At 39.6% G+C, this 16,995-nt stretch overlaps 1 protein-coding gene across 1 annotated transcript in view; it reads left to right on the top strand.

Moving 5' to 3' along the window:
• The window catches only part of Shprh (SNF2 histone linker PHD RING helicase), an 86,029-nt gene that overhangs the window by 12,557 nt on the left and 56,477 nt on the right, over window positions 1-16,995 (top strand). The window contains exons 3-11 of the mRNA XM_004651145.2: window positions 21-150; window positions 3,579-3,797; window positions 5,151-5,229; window positions 6,163-6,313; window positions 7,353-7,461; window positions 8,090-8,346; window positions 10,683-11,354; window positions 14,965-15,216; window positions 15,978-16,056. Coding sequence (XP_004651202.2) covers window positions 21-150; window positions 3,579-3,797; window positions 5,151-5,229; window positions 6,163-6,313; window positions 7,353-7,461; window positions 8,090-8,346; window positions 10,683-11,354; window positions 14,965-15,216; window positions 15,978-16,056 — 1,948 coding nt within the window. The remainder of the gene's footprint in view (window positions 1-20; window positions 151-3,578; window positions 3,798-5,150; window positions 5,230-6,162; window positions 6,314-7,352; window positions 7,462-8,089; window positions 8,347-10,682; window positions 11,355-14,964; window positions 15,217-15,977; window positions 16,057-16,995) is intronic.

Genomic DNA, 16,995 nt, shown 5'->3' on the forward strand with positions numbered 1-16,995 from the left:
ACGTTGGCAATTCTTTATAGGTTGGAATTTACATTTTGGAAGCTGGCCTAGCAAAACTAGACTATTTGAGTGATACAAATTCAAGAATGAAAAAGTTCAATCAACTCATGAAGAAAGTGATGGAAACGTTATATAATTATATCATTCCAGGTAATTTTTAAGGTAAACTTTAAAATTGTTTTCACTCTGGAGTTAACACATTTTTCCCAACTCCTACATATAGCAACCTAAAAAATAGGTTATGAACATGAAAAGAAATGATGAGGGTACTGAAGAGATGGCTGAGCAGTTAAGGCACTTGCCTCTAAAGCTTAAGGACCCAGGTTCATTTCCTCAGTGCCCACATAAAACCAGATGCACAAAGTGGCACATGCATCTGGTGTTTGCAGCTGCTAGAGAACCTGGTGCTCCCATTCTCTTTGTCTCTCTTCTCTCTCTCTCTGCTTATTAATTAATTAATTAATCAATTAAAATAAAAGAAAGAATGATCTACATAAAATACTTTAGTTACCTTCATGTTGCTGGGACTAAACCCCTGACTAAGAACAACTGATGGGAGAAAAGGGTTTGTTTTGGTTTTCTCATGGGGAGGATGGCAGGGGAAAGACAGTACAGCAGAAACTAGACATTACTTCCTTGCACAGCAGGCGGAAAACAGCAAGAGAGTGAGCTGAACTTTGGCAGTAGAAAACTGGCTATTATACCCCAAAGCCCACCCCTAGTAAGACCTCCTCCAGCAAAGCTGCACCTCCCAAATTGCTACCAGTCAAGGACCAGTTATTCAGAACACAAGTTTATGGAGGAACATCAGATTCAAACCACCACAATAATGCATGGCAAAATTTCCCCTGCCTGGAATGCCCTTAATAACATCATGTGTTCCTTCACTGTGCTTGCTGGGCACAGTGCTTTGCCCACAGTGAGTTTACAAGAAGCATTTATGCATCATTACATAGTCAAAGGCAGAGGATAACCAGATCTGATCTGGCTGGATCTTTTGTGTTACTCTGAAGAAATCTTATCCAGATAGAGATTCTTGGCTGGTCTTTGTTCTGTCTCTCCTTTGCAGTTTGACAGAAATCCTTTGAGCATGATTCCCATAAAGACAAGGTAACATGCATGCATTCTTGATTAGAACTGCAGTTTCAGAGTTGTTGGCCACTGGTAGGCAGGGTTGTATATATGGCTTTCTATAGCCATACTATTAGGCTCAAATTCTCCAACTTGGCTTGGAGAACTAGTGGGTCAACATTATTTCAGTTGCAACTTGAAGAACATTTTCTTTCCTTCCCTCCCTCCCTTTCCTTTCCTCATCTCCCCTGCCCTTCCATCCCTCCTTCTACTTAACCTACCTACTGACTTGGACATACTAAGCAAGGGCCCTATTACTCAGCTACAGCCCCACCCCTAGAGAATATTTTCTTACTGGGATATTTTGGACATCAGTTTCTAAGTATAAGGGTTAAATTGATTCTGTAGCTATTCTTTCAAGACCTCATAATACTAATAATAGTAAATTATTTTGCAAGTTGGAGACTTACAGGGAAAAATATATCTGGGTTCAGAATCAGAAAGAATTTTTTTTTAACTTTTTGTTTTTGAGAGAGAGAGAATGGGCATCCTAGGTCCTCCAGCCACTACAAACAAACTCCAGACACATGCACACCCTTTGCAGAGGTAAAGCAGAGGCACATGTGCAACATAGCATGTTTGTGTCACTGTGTGTCTGGCTACATAGAACCTGGAGAATCGAACATGAGTTCTTAGGCTTAGGCTTCTTAGGCAAGCACCTTAATCACTAAACCATCTCTCCAGCCCTAATTATTTTTATTTATTTCCAAGCAGGGAAATAGCCATAGCAAAACAAACTCCTGATGCATGTGCCACTTTATGCATCTGGCTTTGTGTGGAAACTGGGGAATTGAACTCAGGTCCCTAGGCTTTGCAAGCAAGCAACATAACCACTGAGCCATCTCTCCATACCCAGAAAGAATGCTTCTAAGTAAGTCTAGAATTTTTTTTTAATTGCATGAGTTCTAGAAGGTATGGTGGAGCATGCCTATACTCCCAGCACTTGGGAGGCAGAGGCAGGAGGATCTTGCAGTTTGAGGCCAGTGTAGATTATATAAAAAGTCTGAAGCTAACCTGGTTACATAGTGAGACCCTATCAAAAATGAAAATCGGGGCTGGAGAGATGGCTTAGTGGTTAAGCGCTTGCCTGTGAAGCTTAAGGACCCCGGTTCAAGGCTCAATTCCCCAGGACCTATGTTAGCCAGATGCACAAGGTGGCACGTGCATCTGGAGTTTGTTTGCAGTGGCTGGAGGCCCTGGCACGCCCATTCTCACTCTCGCACTCTCTCTCTCTCTATCTATCTGCCTCGTTTCTCGCTGTCACTCTCAAACAAATAAATTAAAAACAAAAATTTTTTTAAAAATGAAAATCATGGGCTGGAGGGATGGCTTAGCGGTTAAGCGCTTGCCTGTGAAGCCAAAGGTCCCTGGTTCGAGGCTCGATTACCCAGGACCCACATTAGCCAGATGCACAAGGGGGCGCATACATCTGGAGTTCGCTTGCAGTGGCTGGAAGCCCTGGTGTGCCCATTCTCTCCCTCTCTCTCTCTCTCTCTCTCTCTCTCTCGTTCTCTGTCTGATGCTCTCAAATAAATAAACAAGAAAAAATTAAAAAAAAAGAATGAAAATCATAATTTCTCTTACTGTACTTTTTTAAAAAACTAATGTGATTTGAAAATTATAAAACACACTTCTAAGAAAAACTTCATATTTAGATATTCATAATTATGTAATTATTACATTGTAGTGGTGTAAAATAAATATATATTTTTTATTTATGATAAATTGTGGATTACTTGGTATAATCATTTTTTTTTTTTTTTTTTGGTAAAGCATGTCAGGTATATTCCATAAGACTAGGCCTCTTTGAAAACAGTTACAAAATAAATGATTCATTTCTTCTCCTTTTCATAAGACATTAGCTGAAGGAATTACAAATGTGTTTCAGATTTGTTTCGTGTTTCAACATGGGCCGTCATGCCCATCAAATAAATCTGATCACCTTACATGAATAGTTTACACACTTGCTTTCTAACTAGCTGCTGCCACTACTAGGTGCCTGTTCTTTTCAGGCATAAAAAAATTGAAATTCATTCAGTTCTTCAGGTGGTTATTAATTTCCCACAGTTCAGGAATATGTCAGCTTCTCTCAGGATCTATGAAAATAACTGAGGAAAGGACAAATACACACATGGTGGTGATACCAGACAGTATTCAATGTATAGTTACATCTAAATGTGAAAAACATGTGAATGATTAGGGATTTCAAGTCACAGAATACATAGAGGACAACCTCCAGCGCTGATTTAGAATGTGGCATTTTCTTAGAATAAGGGCTGCTATTAGCTGAGCCTGCTGATAAATGCCAGTGATTGTGCCACTTGGGCCTGAGGAAAGGGGATCTTGAGTTGGAGGCCAGTTTAGAGTATATAGTAAGATGTCTCAGAAAAATATTCTTGTTCTGTAAGGTAGATGACATTGTGGGTGCATTATTGTTGGATATACAGATGTGTTGGAGGAAGATGAGGAAGATTCAGAGAGTGAGCCCGAGGGACAGGACGTTGATGAGCTCTATCACTTTGTGAAGCAAACACATCAGCAAGAAACACAGTCAGTCCAAGTAGATGTCCAGCATCCTGCATTGATCCCGGTGTTACGGCCATACCAGAGAGATGCTGTCAACTGGATGCTGCAACAAGAATGCTTCAGAACCACTCCTACTGGTGGCAAGTATAAGAGAGCTAAGGAAGGGCTCAGTGATCGGATGGATTCTAAGAGGTAGTTGTAAGGGGTGTGGGAGGGGAGTTACCACTAAATAAAGCATAATGGAAAGAGAATACACTAGAAATGACTATGAACAAAATGTCTTTTTGAAGTAATCCTTCAAAGTTGAAATCTAGAAAAATTAAAAGTGGAGAATAGTTTTTCCTTTAGCCTTGATGGGAATTTTTAGAACCTAAGAAATTGGCTTAAAGCTGCTACACACCTGTAATCCCATTATTTAGGAGGTAAAGCAGAATAGTCCAGGATTCAAGGTCATTCTTGGCTACATAGTGAGTTCAAGTCTAGCCTGTGCTACATGAAGCACTTGTCTCAAGCAAACAAACAAAATGAAGTTAGCTTACATGATATGGTAACTTAAGAATTTCTTTTAGAACCTGAATAGATGAGAACCTTGATAGTCAAGTGTAAGAAACTTTGTTGGTGTGTACATGAAACTGTGTGTAGATGCATATTTGTGTGCAGATGCATATGTTTCTTCCACATATGAGGCCTGTGCATTGCACACAAATATGCCTCATTTCCTAGAGACAAGGTCTCTCATTAAACCTGGAGCTCCTTCCATTTTATGGTTAAGACTTTCTGAGAACCAATGATTGAGCCTACTGCCTTCACTCCCTTCAAAATTTAGTTAACTTCTTTATTTTTTAAGTTTTACTTATTTATTTGATATGTATAGAAAGAGGCAGATATGTAGAGAGAATGGGTGTACCAGGGCCTTTAGCCATTGCAAACAAACTCCAGACACATGTGTAATCTTGTGCATCTGGCTTACATGGATCCTGGGGAATTGAACCTGCATCTTTAGGCTTCACAGACAAGTGCCTTAACTGCTAAGCCATCTTTCCAGCCCTATTTATTTTATTTTATTTATTTGAAAGAGAGGATAGAGGCAGATAGATGAGAGAGAGGATGGGGTGGGGGGGAGAGAGGGCACACCAGCGTTTTCAGCCAAATGAATTCTAGATGTATGTGCCACCTTATGCATCTGGGTTACATGGGTCCTGAGGAGTCGAACCTGGATCCTTTGACTTTGCAGGCTAAGAGCCTTAACTGCTAAGCCATCTCTCCAGCCCCTTTTCCCCCCTATTTTTTAAAATATAATTTCAGATTAAAAGTTGTACGTGTGACTGCTGCTATGTTTCTGTCCAATGTGCTGATGTTGAATATTTCTATTACCATAGGAAGTTTCCTCCTGGTCCATGTCCCTATATTTAGACTTTATTTTTATCCTCATATGATTATCTGATAAAAGGGGAGGCAAATAAAAATTTACTCTTGTGATATTTTTTCTTTAGACAATTCCTTGCACTTCTTATGGCGAGAAATTATTACGCCTGAGGGATTGAAATTGTACTATAATCCATACACAGGCTGGTAAGGCAAAACTTTTTTTTTTGTTTGTTTGTTTTAAAAATGTAATATGAAAAACTGTAAGATTATAACATGCTTAGTTTTGGAAGTACTTCATAAAGGAATACTAAACCTTCCTAGTCATTGTTACAGATAGGATAGACTTAGCATTATATCTTAGACATTATTATAGATAGGTCAACTTAGAATGTATAGCACTGGTCAGTTTTCAACAGATAAAGGTATTATAGGGGATGCAAGGTACTGTATCAAGATTGAAGGAGAAATTTCCATGCTAAGTAAAGTTTTATCTTGTGTATTAGTGTGGGTTTTTACATTTTTAAATTAAATTTATCAATTTATATTATAAAGAATTTTAGGGATCTTTAAACATAATTAGTGACTCAGTAGATATTGCCCTGTACATTTTTTTATTTATAGATCCATAAAGATCATAGAAAGAAGGCAGACATGTTTCTTTTTGATTATAGGAGAGAAAAAATTACGAATATTTACCAGTTTTGTTTCTTCAGATTTGGTTGTCCACTGAGGTTTTGTTTTTCAATATTTTTATTTATTTATTTGCAAGCAGAGAGTGAGAGAGAAAGAAGAGATAGAGAGAATGGGCATGACAGGGTCTCTACCCACTGCAAATAAACTTCAAAAACCACTTGGTGCAACTGGTCCTTAAGTGGGTACTGGGGAATCGAATGTCAGTTGTTAGCCTTTGCAGGCAATTGCCTTAACCACTAAGCCATCTCTCCAGCCCAATTCTGGATTTTTGACTATTAAACTACCCAAATTTATGACTTAGAGATTTAAAATGTTTCTCCCTAAAATAGATTTTCAATACATTTTGGCTTATGAATCTCTTTAGTTCCCTTTAGGGAATACTAATTAAGAACAGTATAACTTATACTCACATTCCTGTGATATATTTTCTTGTTTTTCCCAAAGCATCATCCGTGAATACCCACCATCTGGGCCACAGTTGCTTGGTGGAATCTTAGCAGATGAGATGGGTCTTGGGAAGACAGTGGAGGTTTTGGCTCTGATTCTGACACACACTCGACAAGATGTCAAACAAGATGCCCCTACCCTCCCTGAGGTACAGAGGAGTATGCTAGTGCTCAGCAATGTGGGAGTGGGAGGACAAGGAAATACAATCTCCAAAGGATTAAATACTAAGCACTGGCTTGGCACTCTGGTCAATACCATCTCTTCACTCTGTGGTTGTATTGGTGAACATAGAACGGGATGTTTGTGACTACAGGCTTTTTCTCATGTGATAGTAACAGCTCAACTAGGAAAGGGACATGTGAATTAACCGCTGACTTTCCAAACCACTTAGTAGGGAACTCATTTGTGAAAAATGCTATTGTCACTTGAGTTGTCTGCAGATTCCACTGAATGCTATTAAGAATTATTTGAAAATTAGACAAACCCTAGCTATGGAAATCTTAGAATCTAATAATAGTTACTACTTCGTCAGAGAAAAATTAGGTAGTTGAGTAAGTAGATTTGTTATGTGAAACAGATTCTTAAGTTCTCCCAAAATTCATAATTGTATTTAAATATATAAATTTTAGAGTTTAGGATAAAACAGCTTCACTGAAGCAAATGCAGTGCACAGCTTCTAGTAATGAAATCTGAAGCCATCACTTCATTTCTTGCTGCAGTGAGACACCTACTCAAGGACCCACTGCAATTAAATGTCTTCAAGGACTGCCAGGTCCACAACCTTGGTGTATGTGTTCAGATTTGAATACTGAGTAGAAACAAAAATCTTTTCCTCCTGTTAGAAAAGTGACTCAGCATGTGACTTGAAGTAGTAATAATTTCTTTCTTGGATTCAGACTGATGTATTTTAATTCCAAGTTACTCAGTATTATGTATTTAGTGTGTTTATTTTAAATTATGTCTTAGTTAATTTCAGACATTCCACACTTGAAAATTGAAGATTATATACCAAATTTAAAAAGTGATAGTTGTAAGCACTGAAGTAAGGTTTGGATGTGGAGTGTCCTATTTAGCCCTTTCTTTCATAGAACTGTTTTGCATTTCCTTAATGGACTGAGGGTCAGTTTTAATAACAGTTCAGAATACTGAAAGGAAATATGTAAACTATTGAATGCCATATATTTCAGGGAAAAGTGGTAAATTATTTCATCCCATCACCTTGTTCTGGAGGAAGAGTGAAAAACACAGAAACCCAATATGTGGAATTTGAACCAAAAGAAAAAGTTCAGTGCCCTCGTGAGTATAATGTCTCATGAAGATAACTGTTTAATGTTTATTCCTCTTTCTTCTTTGTTATAGCTCATGCAGTTCTTGGAGAGGTCTTAGAATTACCAGGAATTGTTTTTTTTTTCAGTTGTTTATATTTTATATAAGTGGATTTCATTGTAAGATACAATAATAGCAGAGATTTAAAAATACATAATTTTGTTTGTTTTAGTCCAGGTACTTTGGGTTCAGCCTATTTATGTTTTCTTTTCTTAGTGTTGAAACCCAGCTTGTTGTTCTTTTTCATTTTTTAAAAATATATAATTTATTTATTATTTATTTGAAAGAGAGAGAGAGTATGAATATGGGCATGCCAGGGCCTCCCATACTGCAAATGAACTACAAATACATATGCCATACTCAATGCATCTGGCTTTTTGTGGGTACTGAAGAATTAGACTAACAAATTAACCTGGATTTCTTCTAATATAGTAATTTTTCCATAATATAGTGAGGTTAATTTTACTACATATTTTTCCAAATGGTACTAGACTGCAGTATATCTTTTATTTCTTAACCCATTTTCATTGCAGGTAAAGATTGAATTTCATTTCGTTTTAATTATATTGATTAAGCTAGCAAATCCTTTTGCATTTAGCTACACGTGTGATGATCCTGACAGCTGTGAAGGAAATGAATGGGAAAAAAGGAGTTTCTATCTTTTCCATCTATAAGTACGTCAGTTCCATGTATAGATACGATGTTCAGCGGAACAGGAGTCTCCTGAAACGGATGCTGAAATGTTTAATTTTTGAAGGACTTGTGAAACAGATCAAAGGCCATGGTTTCTCTGGGACTTTTACTTTGGGGAAGAATTACAAGGAAGAGGATATATGTGAAAAGACAAAAAAACAGGTACTTAAGCTCATGAATGAAGTTGGACAAACTCCTTAGGAAAAGCACCTACAGCAGTGGCTTCTCCTGAATATAAGCCCCTCAAGAGTAGAAACCTAACTTGGTTACTGTTAAACCCAGAGAAACATGCCTGGTACATAGCAGGTACTCATTTGAGTGAATTGTAAATTAGTTCGTTGTAGCTTCCCTAATCTCATGCTCACTAAAAAGATTTGGTGCACATTTAGCAAGATTTAAGTGCGTCTACATTTAAATGTACCTGGAATCTTTTACATAAAATTCTCATTTTCCCAATGTCATCATCTTACAAAATTTTAATATTTTATCATAAATCTACTTGCTGTGGGCCAGTAATGTCAGTTGCTTTTAAGGAAATAGGTACAATATTTGCAAACATATCAAGAAAACACTAATGACAATAGATCAAAATAGGAAGCCACTAGCATGGCCACTGTAAAAAAGAGTAGGAAAAAAAATCACCATTTCTGGGAATAGAGGATCTCCACTACTATCCCCAGACTCTGTAGAAGAACACAGTGGGTGACCCACAGTAATCCTACTATCTCCCAAAAGAAGAAAACCTCCAGTCAATGCTGTTGTCTTTGTGTTAAGTACCCTAACTCCTATATTTGACCTGTCCTTTGATACCTCTTGCAGAAAGCTGCTCATCACCCCACACACTGTGTTATATACACCATGTTAAACATTCCTATAGCATAGCTTTACTTTTTTATGTTAAAAAAATTTTTTTTTTGTTTTCCAGCAAAGGGGGGTAGAGAAAGAAAGAGAATGGGCATGCCAGGACCTCCTACTACAACAGAGGACTCTAGATACATGTGCCTACATTGTGTATCTGGCTTTATATGTGTACTGGGGAATCTAACCCAGGCCAGCAGGCTTAGCAAGCCAGTGAGTGCCTTTAACTACTGGCTCTAGCTCTCTGGATTTACTAGTTATGGTCCTGAGATGTGTTGGCATGGTAAATATTGCACACATTGGTACCCTAGCACCTTATAGCATGCCTGGTACATAGCTAGCATTCAAAACCTAATTGCAAGAGAAGACATACATAGAAAGGTTAAAAATATGACAAATTTATTAATCACAGTAATTAGATGATATTTTACTTTTTTTTTAGTATTTGGCAATTTATTCTTGTTCCAATTTGTGATATGTTTGTCCTCTAAATTTGTACTATTCATTTAAACAGACTGTACATCATAAAATGTTAACATGGGCTAGAGAGATGGCTTAGCGGTTAAGTTACTTGCCTGCAAAGCCAAGGGACCCAGGATCAATTCCCCAGGACCCTCATTGGTCCAGATGCATGGGGTGGCACATGCATCTGGAGTTCATTTGCAGTGGCAACACCCATTCTCTCTCGCTCTCTCTTTTTCTCTCTCTCTCTCAAATAAATAAATGAACAAACAAAAATAAAATAAAATATATTTTTTTAAAAAGACGAACAAGCCGGGCGTGGTGGCGCACGCCTTTAATCCCAGCACTTGGGAGGCAGAGGTAGGAGGATTGCTGTGAGTTCAAGGCCACCCTGAGACTACATAGTGAATTCCAGGTCAGCCTGGGCTAGAGTGAGACCCTACCTCGAAAACCAAAAAAAAAAAAAAAGACGAACAAATCGGGCATGGTAGCACATGCCTTTGATCCCAGCACTTAGGAAGCAGAGGTAGGAGAAACGCTATAAGGTTGAGGCCAGCCTGAGATTATGAAGTAAATTCCAGGTCATTCTGGACTAGAGTAATACCCTACCTCAAAAAAAATGGTAACACCTTTATCTGATCTTACTCTCTCTGGAATATACTTAAATGACTATGATGTAGAGCCTCCTTCCTTTTACTTCTCTGACAACAAAGTGTTCTGTCAAGGAATGTTAGAATACACTTCTCAACAGTGAGTGTCTTCAGGGAAAAGGATAGAGAAGACTTGGCTGCTGTAGTGTTTTTTTTTTTTTTTTTTTGTAATTAGCATATGTGTGTGTGTAAGGATGGAGTTTAGCTTCAGAAATACAACCTTGTGGGCTAGAGAGATGGCTTAGCGGTTAAGTGCTTGCCTGTGAAGCCTAAGGACCCCGGTTCGAGGCTCAGTTCCCCAGGTCCCACGTTAGCCAGATGCACAAGGGGGCGCACACGTCTGGAGTTCGTTTGCAGAGGCTGGAAGCCCTGGCGCGCCCATTCTCTCTCTCCCTCTATCTGTCTTTCTCTCTGTGTCTGTCGCTCTCAAATAAATAAATAAATAATTTAAAAAAAAAAAGAAATACAACCTTGTGAAAATAAATTAAGTACAACCTTATTAAAATAATTAAATAATGCTTTTTATAGGCAATTGGAAGCTCAAGAAAAGTTCAGAAAGAATTAAGAAAATCAGGAAACCAGGACACGGATTCTGAGTACTTGCCATCCCACACTTCTGATGATGATGATGATGATGATGATGACCCTTACTACTATTATGATAAAGTCAGAAGAAATCGTAGTAAACTGAGAAAAAGGCCTGTTGTATTCACAAGAAAAGGAAAAAGTCAGCCTAGCATCAGTGTGGATCCTCAGACCCTTTGTGCAGCTTCTGAGGACTCCGCAAGTACTGAGGTGACCCCGACTGAAAGTGTGCGTGCTGCTGAAGTCAAGCAGGAGCAAGGAGTAGAAGGCTTTGCAGAACCCCTCAACCTCGCTGATGACAGCGCCCCACACTCTGATACTATGAGTCCCTGTAATAGCCCTGACTATCGCTTTGAGTGCATATGCGGGGTTTTTGATCAGATAGACCACAAGCCTCGTGTTCAGTGCCTGAAATGCCACCTGTGGCAGCACGCAAAGTGTGTGAACTATGAAGAGAAGAATCTGAAGGTCAAGCCCTTCTATTGCCCCCACTGCCTGGTTGCAATGGAGCCCGTATCAACCAGAGCAACACTGATTATCTCCCCAAGCTCCATCTGTCACCAGTGGGTGGAAGAGATCAACCGGCATGTAAGGTCCTCCTCTCTCCGAGTCTTGGTAAGGCAGGTGGTGTTAAAGAGGGATAAAAACATGAAATTCTCATTTTTCATGACTGCTTTCATATTCCGTGTTGCTTTTTCGGTTTTATTTTTTTATTTGGGATGAGGGGCAAAGTTTAATGTAGCTCAGGCTGTCCTCAAGGATGACCTTGAACTCATAATTTTCCTATCTCTACCTTAAAATTCTGGGATTGCAAATATATGGCACCAACTCCAGGGCAAGTGTATTTTAATTTTCTTTATGATTTCATTTTTCAAAGTTGTACAAATCCAAGACCTTTTGCATACTAGGCAAGTAGTCTGCCACTGAGCCACATCCCCAGCCGCCATCTTTTTTTTGTTAGTATGCATACTATACTTATTATATATATTGTATATGACAGTAATAATACTAAGAATTTACAGAAAATTGAAAATAAGAAATAGAGTATATCTTTTCTGACTTCCAAATTTTATAAGTTGAAGCACTAAGTATTAAGATGTGAAGACTTTTAGGGCTGGAAAGATGGCACAGTGGTTAAAGGAGCTTGCTTGCTTGCCAAGCCTGAATGCCCTTTGACCCTGATTCAGTTTCTCAGTACCCGTATAAAGCCAGGTGCACAAAATGGTACATATGTTTGTTTGCAGTGGCAGTAGTCCCTGGGGCACCCATACTCAGTGTCTTTCTGTCTGCCTCTTTTTCTCTCTCAAATAAAAAAAAAAATTAAGATGTGAAGATTTTAAAGAATTCTTGATCATGTAGATGAAAAAAGAGATGGGATAAACATTTATACTTTAAGAGAGAAATCAGTTTAAAAGCTGCATTGGTGCTGGAGAGATGGCTTAGCAGTTAAGGTGCTTGCCTGCAAAGCCTAAGGACCCAGGTTTGATTTTTCTAGGTCCCACATAAACCAGATGCATAAGGTGGCACATGCATCTGGAGTTTGCAGTGGCTAGAGGCCCTGGCGTGCCCATTCTCTCCCTCTCTCTGTCTCAAAAAACAAAAAAAAAAATTGAGCAGTGTTATATAACCACAGCTGCCTACTAGATCTGTCACATCCTGGCTCTAGAATTGTCCTGGGAGTCTCAGTTTCTTACTCATTTAGTGGACCTTTTGCTAGGTACATGTCATGTACCAGGAACTATGCTGAGCTCAGAAACAGTGCTTTGTCACAGGAAGATTCAAGGATCTGCTAAAGTGGCCTGTGGTCATTGTCACTGCTTGTGTTTCCCATGCAGAAATGTAGGTTTTGTGTAGTTCAGCCACTATCATGGGCGTGGAGGATTTAACACATGCAGTAGGTATTACCATTGAGAAGCTCTGCTGTGAGTGGACAGGCAGATGGGCTCATGTTTCTCCTGTGTACTATAGTAATAATAACCAACAATACTGTTGTTGAAGTTTGAAGAGAATATGAACCATGAAAGACATGTCATGAATAATAGCTATAATTGTTCCATACCATTGTGTTCTCACACAGCTGTTAATTATATCTATTTTCCTGCCTATTTTACTTTATATAATGACAAGGTATATTCTTTGATCCCCTCACCCCTGCTCCCGTTACCCTAGGGGCCCTCCTCAGTGGCCTTATGGTACTGTGGGGTCATGAAGGCCAGTCAGTGCCTATGAAGTAGCAGGAGGACTATACCTCAGAATATTCCTACTCTGAACTGGAGAGATGGCTTAATAGTTAAAGTGTTTGCCTGTGAAGCCTAAGGACCCAGGTTCCATTCCCTGGTACCCACATCAACCAGATGCACAAGGTGATGCATGTTTCTGGAGTTTGTTTGCAGTGGGTAGTGGCCCAGGTGCACCCATTCTCTCTCTATTTTCTCTCAAATAAATAAAGTAATTTATTTATTTATTTTTGGTTTTTCAAGCTAGGTTCTCACTCTAGTGCAAGCTGACCTGGAATTCACTCTATAGTCTCAGGGTGGCTTTGAACTCATGGTGATCCTCCTACCTCTGCCTCCTCAGAGCTGGGATTAAAGGTGTGTGCCACCATGCCCAGCAAAGTAAAAAATATATTTTTTTAAGATCTATTTATTTATTAGAGAGAGAGAGGCTGAGAGAGAGAGAATGGGCGTGCCAGGGCCTTCAGCCACTGCAAACAAACTCCAGATATATGTGCTGCCATGTGCATCTGGCTTACAGGGCACCTGGAGAATTGAACCTGGGTCCTTAGGCTTCGCAGGCATTTACCTTAACCACTGAACCATCTCTCTAGCCCTAAAATATTTTTTCTTCATTTTATTTTTTGGGTTTTTTTTTTCAATTTTATTAACAACTTCCATGATTATAAAAAATATCCCATACCCTCTCTCCCCCCACTTTCCCCTTTGAAACTCCATTCTCCATCATATCCCCTCCCCATCTCATATATATATTTATCCAGACAGCAGCAGATGTTACACCCCTAGGGCTCATGACTACCCCCTGTTTTAAGTTTTCAGTATCAGGGATGTATTCCCTCCCATGGAGCGGGCCTCCAGTCCAATTAGAGGACAGTTAGTTTCCACCATGACAGACCTGCCACTATTTCCCTGTTGGCTCACTTGGCCTGGCTGGCCAAATATAAGGCTTTCAGTGTCCACTGTTGAATATCTTCACTGGTGATTTCTCTTTCTCCCATTGAACTGCATGCAGAATGACTTCTTCCAGCTTTCTGTCAGCTGGTCTACATGGAGGAGGTTATCAGCTTAGTTCCAGCAGGATTTCTCATTACTTATTCAACTGGCTGATTTCATAGTCAGAGTGTCTCCTGCTTATTGATGCTGTTTGCAGGCATTATTCTCCAGTGGTTCTCATAGGGCTTTCTAGCACTGTGAAGGCTAGCAAGGAGAGAGTTAGTTTCCCTTTTGGTTTTAGCATGATACTCAGATGTCCTATTACCGCATCCTGTGGTATTTTCATTAATAGGTTCTTACCTTTTAGTTCTGACAGGTAATCAAGTGTTTTGGCAATGGCCCATATGTTTTGGGGACCTCATGGGTCTCCCTGGCCAACAGCTCACTGTGGCTGGCAACCCAATTCTGGGCCTGGGATTTACTGGCCAGAGCCCATGGTTTTTAGATTAAGCTTTATCCCCCTTCTGTCAATTTTCTTTTCTTTTTTTCCACCTGTGAGTCCCCTAAATGTAACTTCAAGGTATAGCTAAGATTGTAGCTCCTCTGAACTCAGCTTCTTAGCCACAGACTTGACCTCTCTCCACTGCTGTCTTCACATTTGCTTCCTATTATTCGTTTGACTTTATTTCTGATGATCAGCTTCCCCACTAAAGCATGCCCTCCTCTAGACCAGTGTGGATCTCCTTATAGCTTGTGTGGTTGGAAGCAAAATAGAACATGCTCGACAGGGTTATGAATAAATGAGTACTTTATTGGTCTTTACAAGCCTGTACAAAGTATGTATATAATTAATTTATTTATTTGCAAGGAGAGCAAGGGAGAGAATAGGGACACCAGGGCCTCCAGCTGCATGTGTCCTCTTGTGCATCTGGCTTATGTGGGTCTTGGGGAATCGAACTTGGGTACTTTTGGCTTTTCTGGCAAGAACCTTAACTGCTAAGCCATATCTCCAGCTCAACAAGCCTTTCTGCAGTAACTGTTGGTGCTGTTTTTCCTAGGTATATCAAGGAGTGAAGAAAGATGGCTTCTTACAGCCCCATTTTTTGGCTGAACAAGATATAGTGATCATTACCTACGATGTCCTTCGTTCAGAATTAAACTATGTTGATATCCCACATAGCAATAGTGAGGACGGGCGTCGCCTGAGGAACCAGAAGCGTTACATGGCCATTCCCAGCCCCCTGGTAGCTGTGGAGTGGTGGAGGATCTGCCTTGATGAAGCTCAGATGGTTGAATGTCCTACTGTCAAAGTGAGGCACTCTGCAAAATCTACTGGGTGGGAGAGGAGATGGGCAGAGAGGGGCATGAAAAGTCTAGCTAGCCTACCATAATGGTACTGATTGAGAGCTTGTTGTTAAACACACCACATTCTCTTTCCTCTTGTGGTATGAACTATCCAGCCTTTGACAATCATTTTAATGCTCTGAATCATTGCTGTCTGTGTAATACTCAGATACTTGAATGTCAAAATATGTGTTATACAGCTCAGAGAAGACTATATTTAGGAACTTGCTGGATCATGTCTGCTAACTAGAAAGCTCATGTTATATGCTATTTAATAAATATGAGCCAGAGTTGACTGTGGCAGTCTAGTCTTTTTCAGGAGAACAGTACAGAATTTTGATTGTACCTTTATTATAAATGTATTCTATAACCTGAATGGATTGTAACTCAGACTTACTTCCTGAATCATCTCTTAGTACAGAAAGTTATCTGTGGAGTATTGGGTTGGTACAGGGAGATGTTACCTTTTCTGCATGTGTGGACTAGCCCTCCATTTCAGGATAGCATGTTGCAGGCCTTCACTGATGAGAACCGTTATATTGGGTGATGGCCCATTGAGATGACACTTAACATGAAGTATGCTGTTAGGTAAAGCAGGTCAGTCTCACCTGAAGTACAGCTTTTCATAGACTGGTTTCATGAATTCACGTATGTCTTATTTCTGTGCGCTTCCTGTCACTGTTACCTTCTTTTTTTAATTCTCTTTTTTTTCTTTTCTTCTTATCAGGCTGCAGAAATGGCCCAGCGTTTGAGTGGAATTAATCGGTGGTGCATTAGTGGCACTCCTGTACAGAGAGGCCTAGAGGGTAATGTAGGGTTTCCATGTGTACTGCATGTATTTGAGAAACAACTGTTTTTGAGGAAAAAATACTGCTATGCTTAACTGTTGAATTCCTTACTTCGGAGAATGTGTATTCATAATTCACTTCTAATTATGTCAAGCATTTATCCTTTTAAATGTAATTGAGATGTATAGTATGCATTCCTGTTGAAATTAAGTTGAACAAGTATTGTATCTACTCAACAGGTAATAGAGTTCCAGAGTCATAGGTGAAAATGAAAGACCCTGATGAGAAAGCAAGGGAAAAAAGACAGAGGGAGTGAAGAAAAGGGGATTTAATTTCACTTGGCCATTGTCTGAACCCATAAGTAACGAGACCTTAATCTTGCTAATTCTAAAAGTCACAAAGTAGTTGTAGCGTCATAGTGTCACACTGGATGTGTGTGCTTGTTCCTCAGCCACTCCTCTTGAATGATCCTGTCTACCTTTCCTCCTCTCTGCACTCATGGTGTAATGCTCCAGCCTTAATCTCAACTACTGTCCATAGAAAAGCAACCAAATTTGAGGGCTAAGGAGATGGCTCAGTGAAGAAAGCACCTCTTGCACTTGTAGGAGGACTGGCACCTGCACGTGTGCCCATACATATACAGACTCCTAACAGATTCACACACACGGACACACACAAAGAAAAGCAGCTCAGTTTTAAGACCCTTTGTTCAACTTGTGAATACTTCACACTAAAAGTTTAAAGAAAGGTTGTGTTGCATGTTTTTTAAGAACTTTTTGAAATTAATTAAATAGTATTTTATTTATTTATTTGAGAGAGAGAGGAAGAGGCCAAGAGAAAGAGAAAATGGGCACACTTGGGCCTTCAGCCACTGCAAACAAACTCCAGACACATGCACCCCCTTATGCATCTGGCTTACATGGGCCCTGGGGAATCAAACCAGGGTCCTTAGGCTTC

The sequence above is a fragment of the Jaculus jaculus genome, chromosome 9 (assembly GCF_020740685.1).
Source record: "Jaculus jaculus isolate mJacJac1 chromosome 9, mJacJac1.mat.Y.cur, whole genome shotgun sequence".
NCBI classification, from domain to species: Eukaryota; Metazoa; Chordata; class Mammalia; order Rodentia; family Dipodidae; genus Jaculus; species Jaculus jaculus.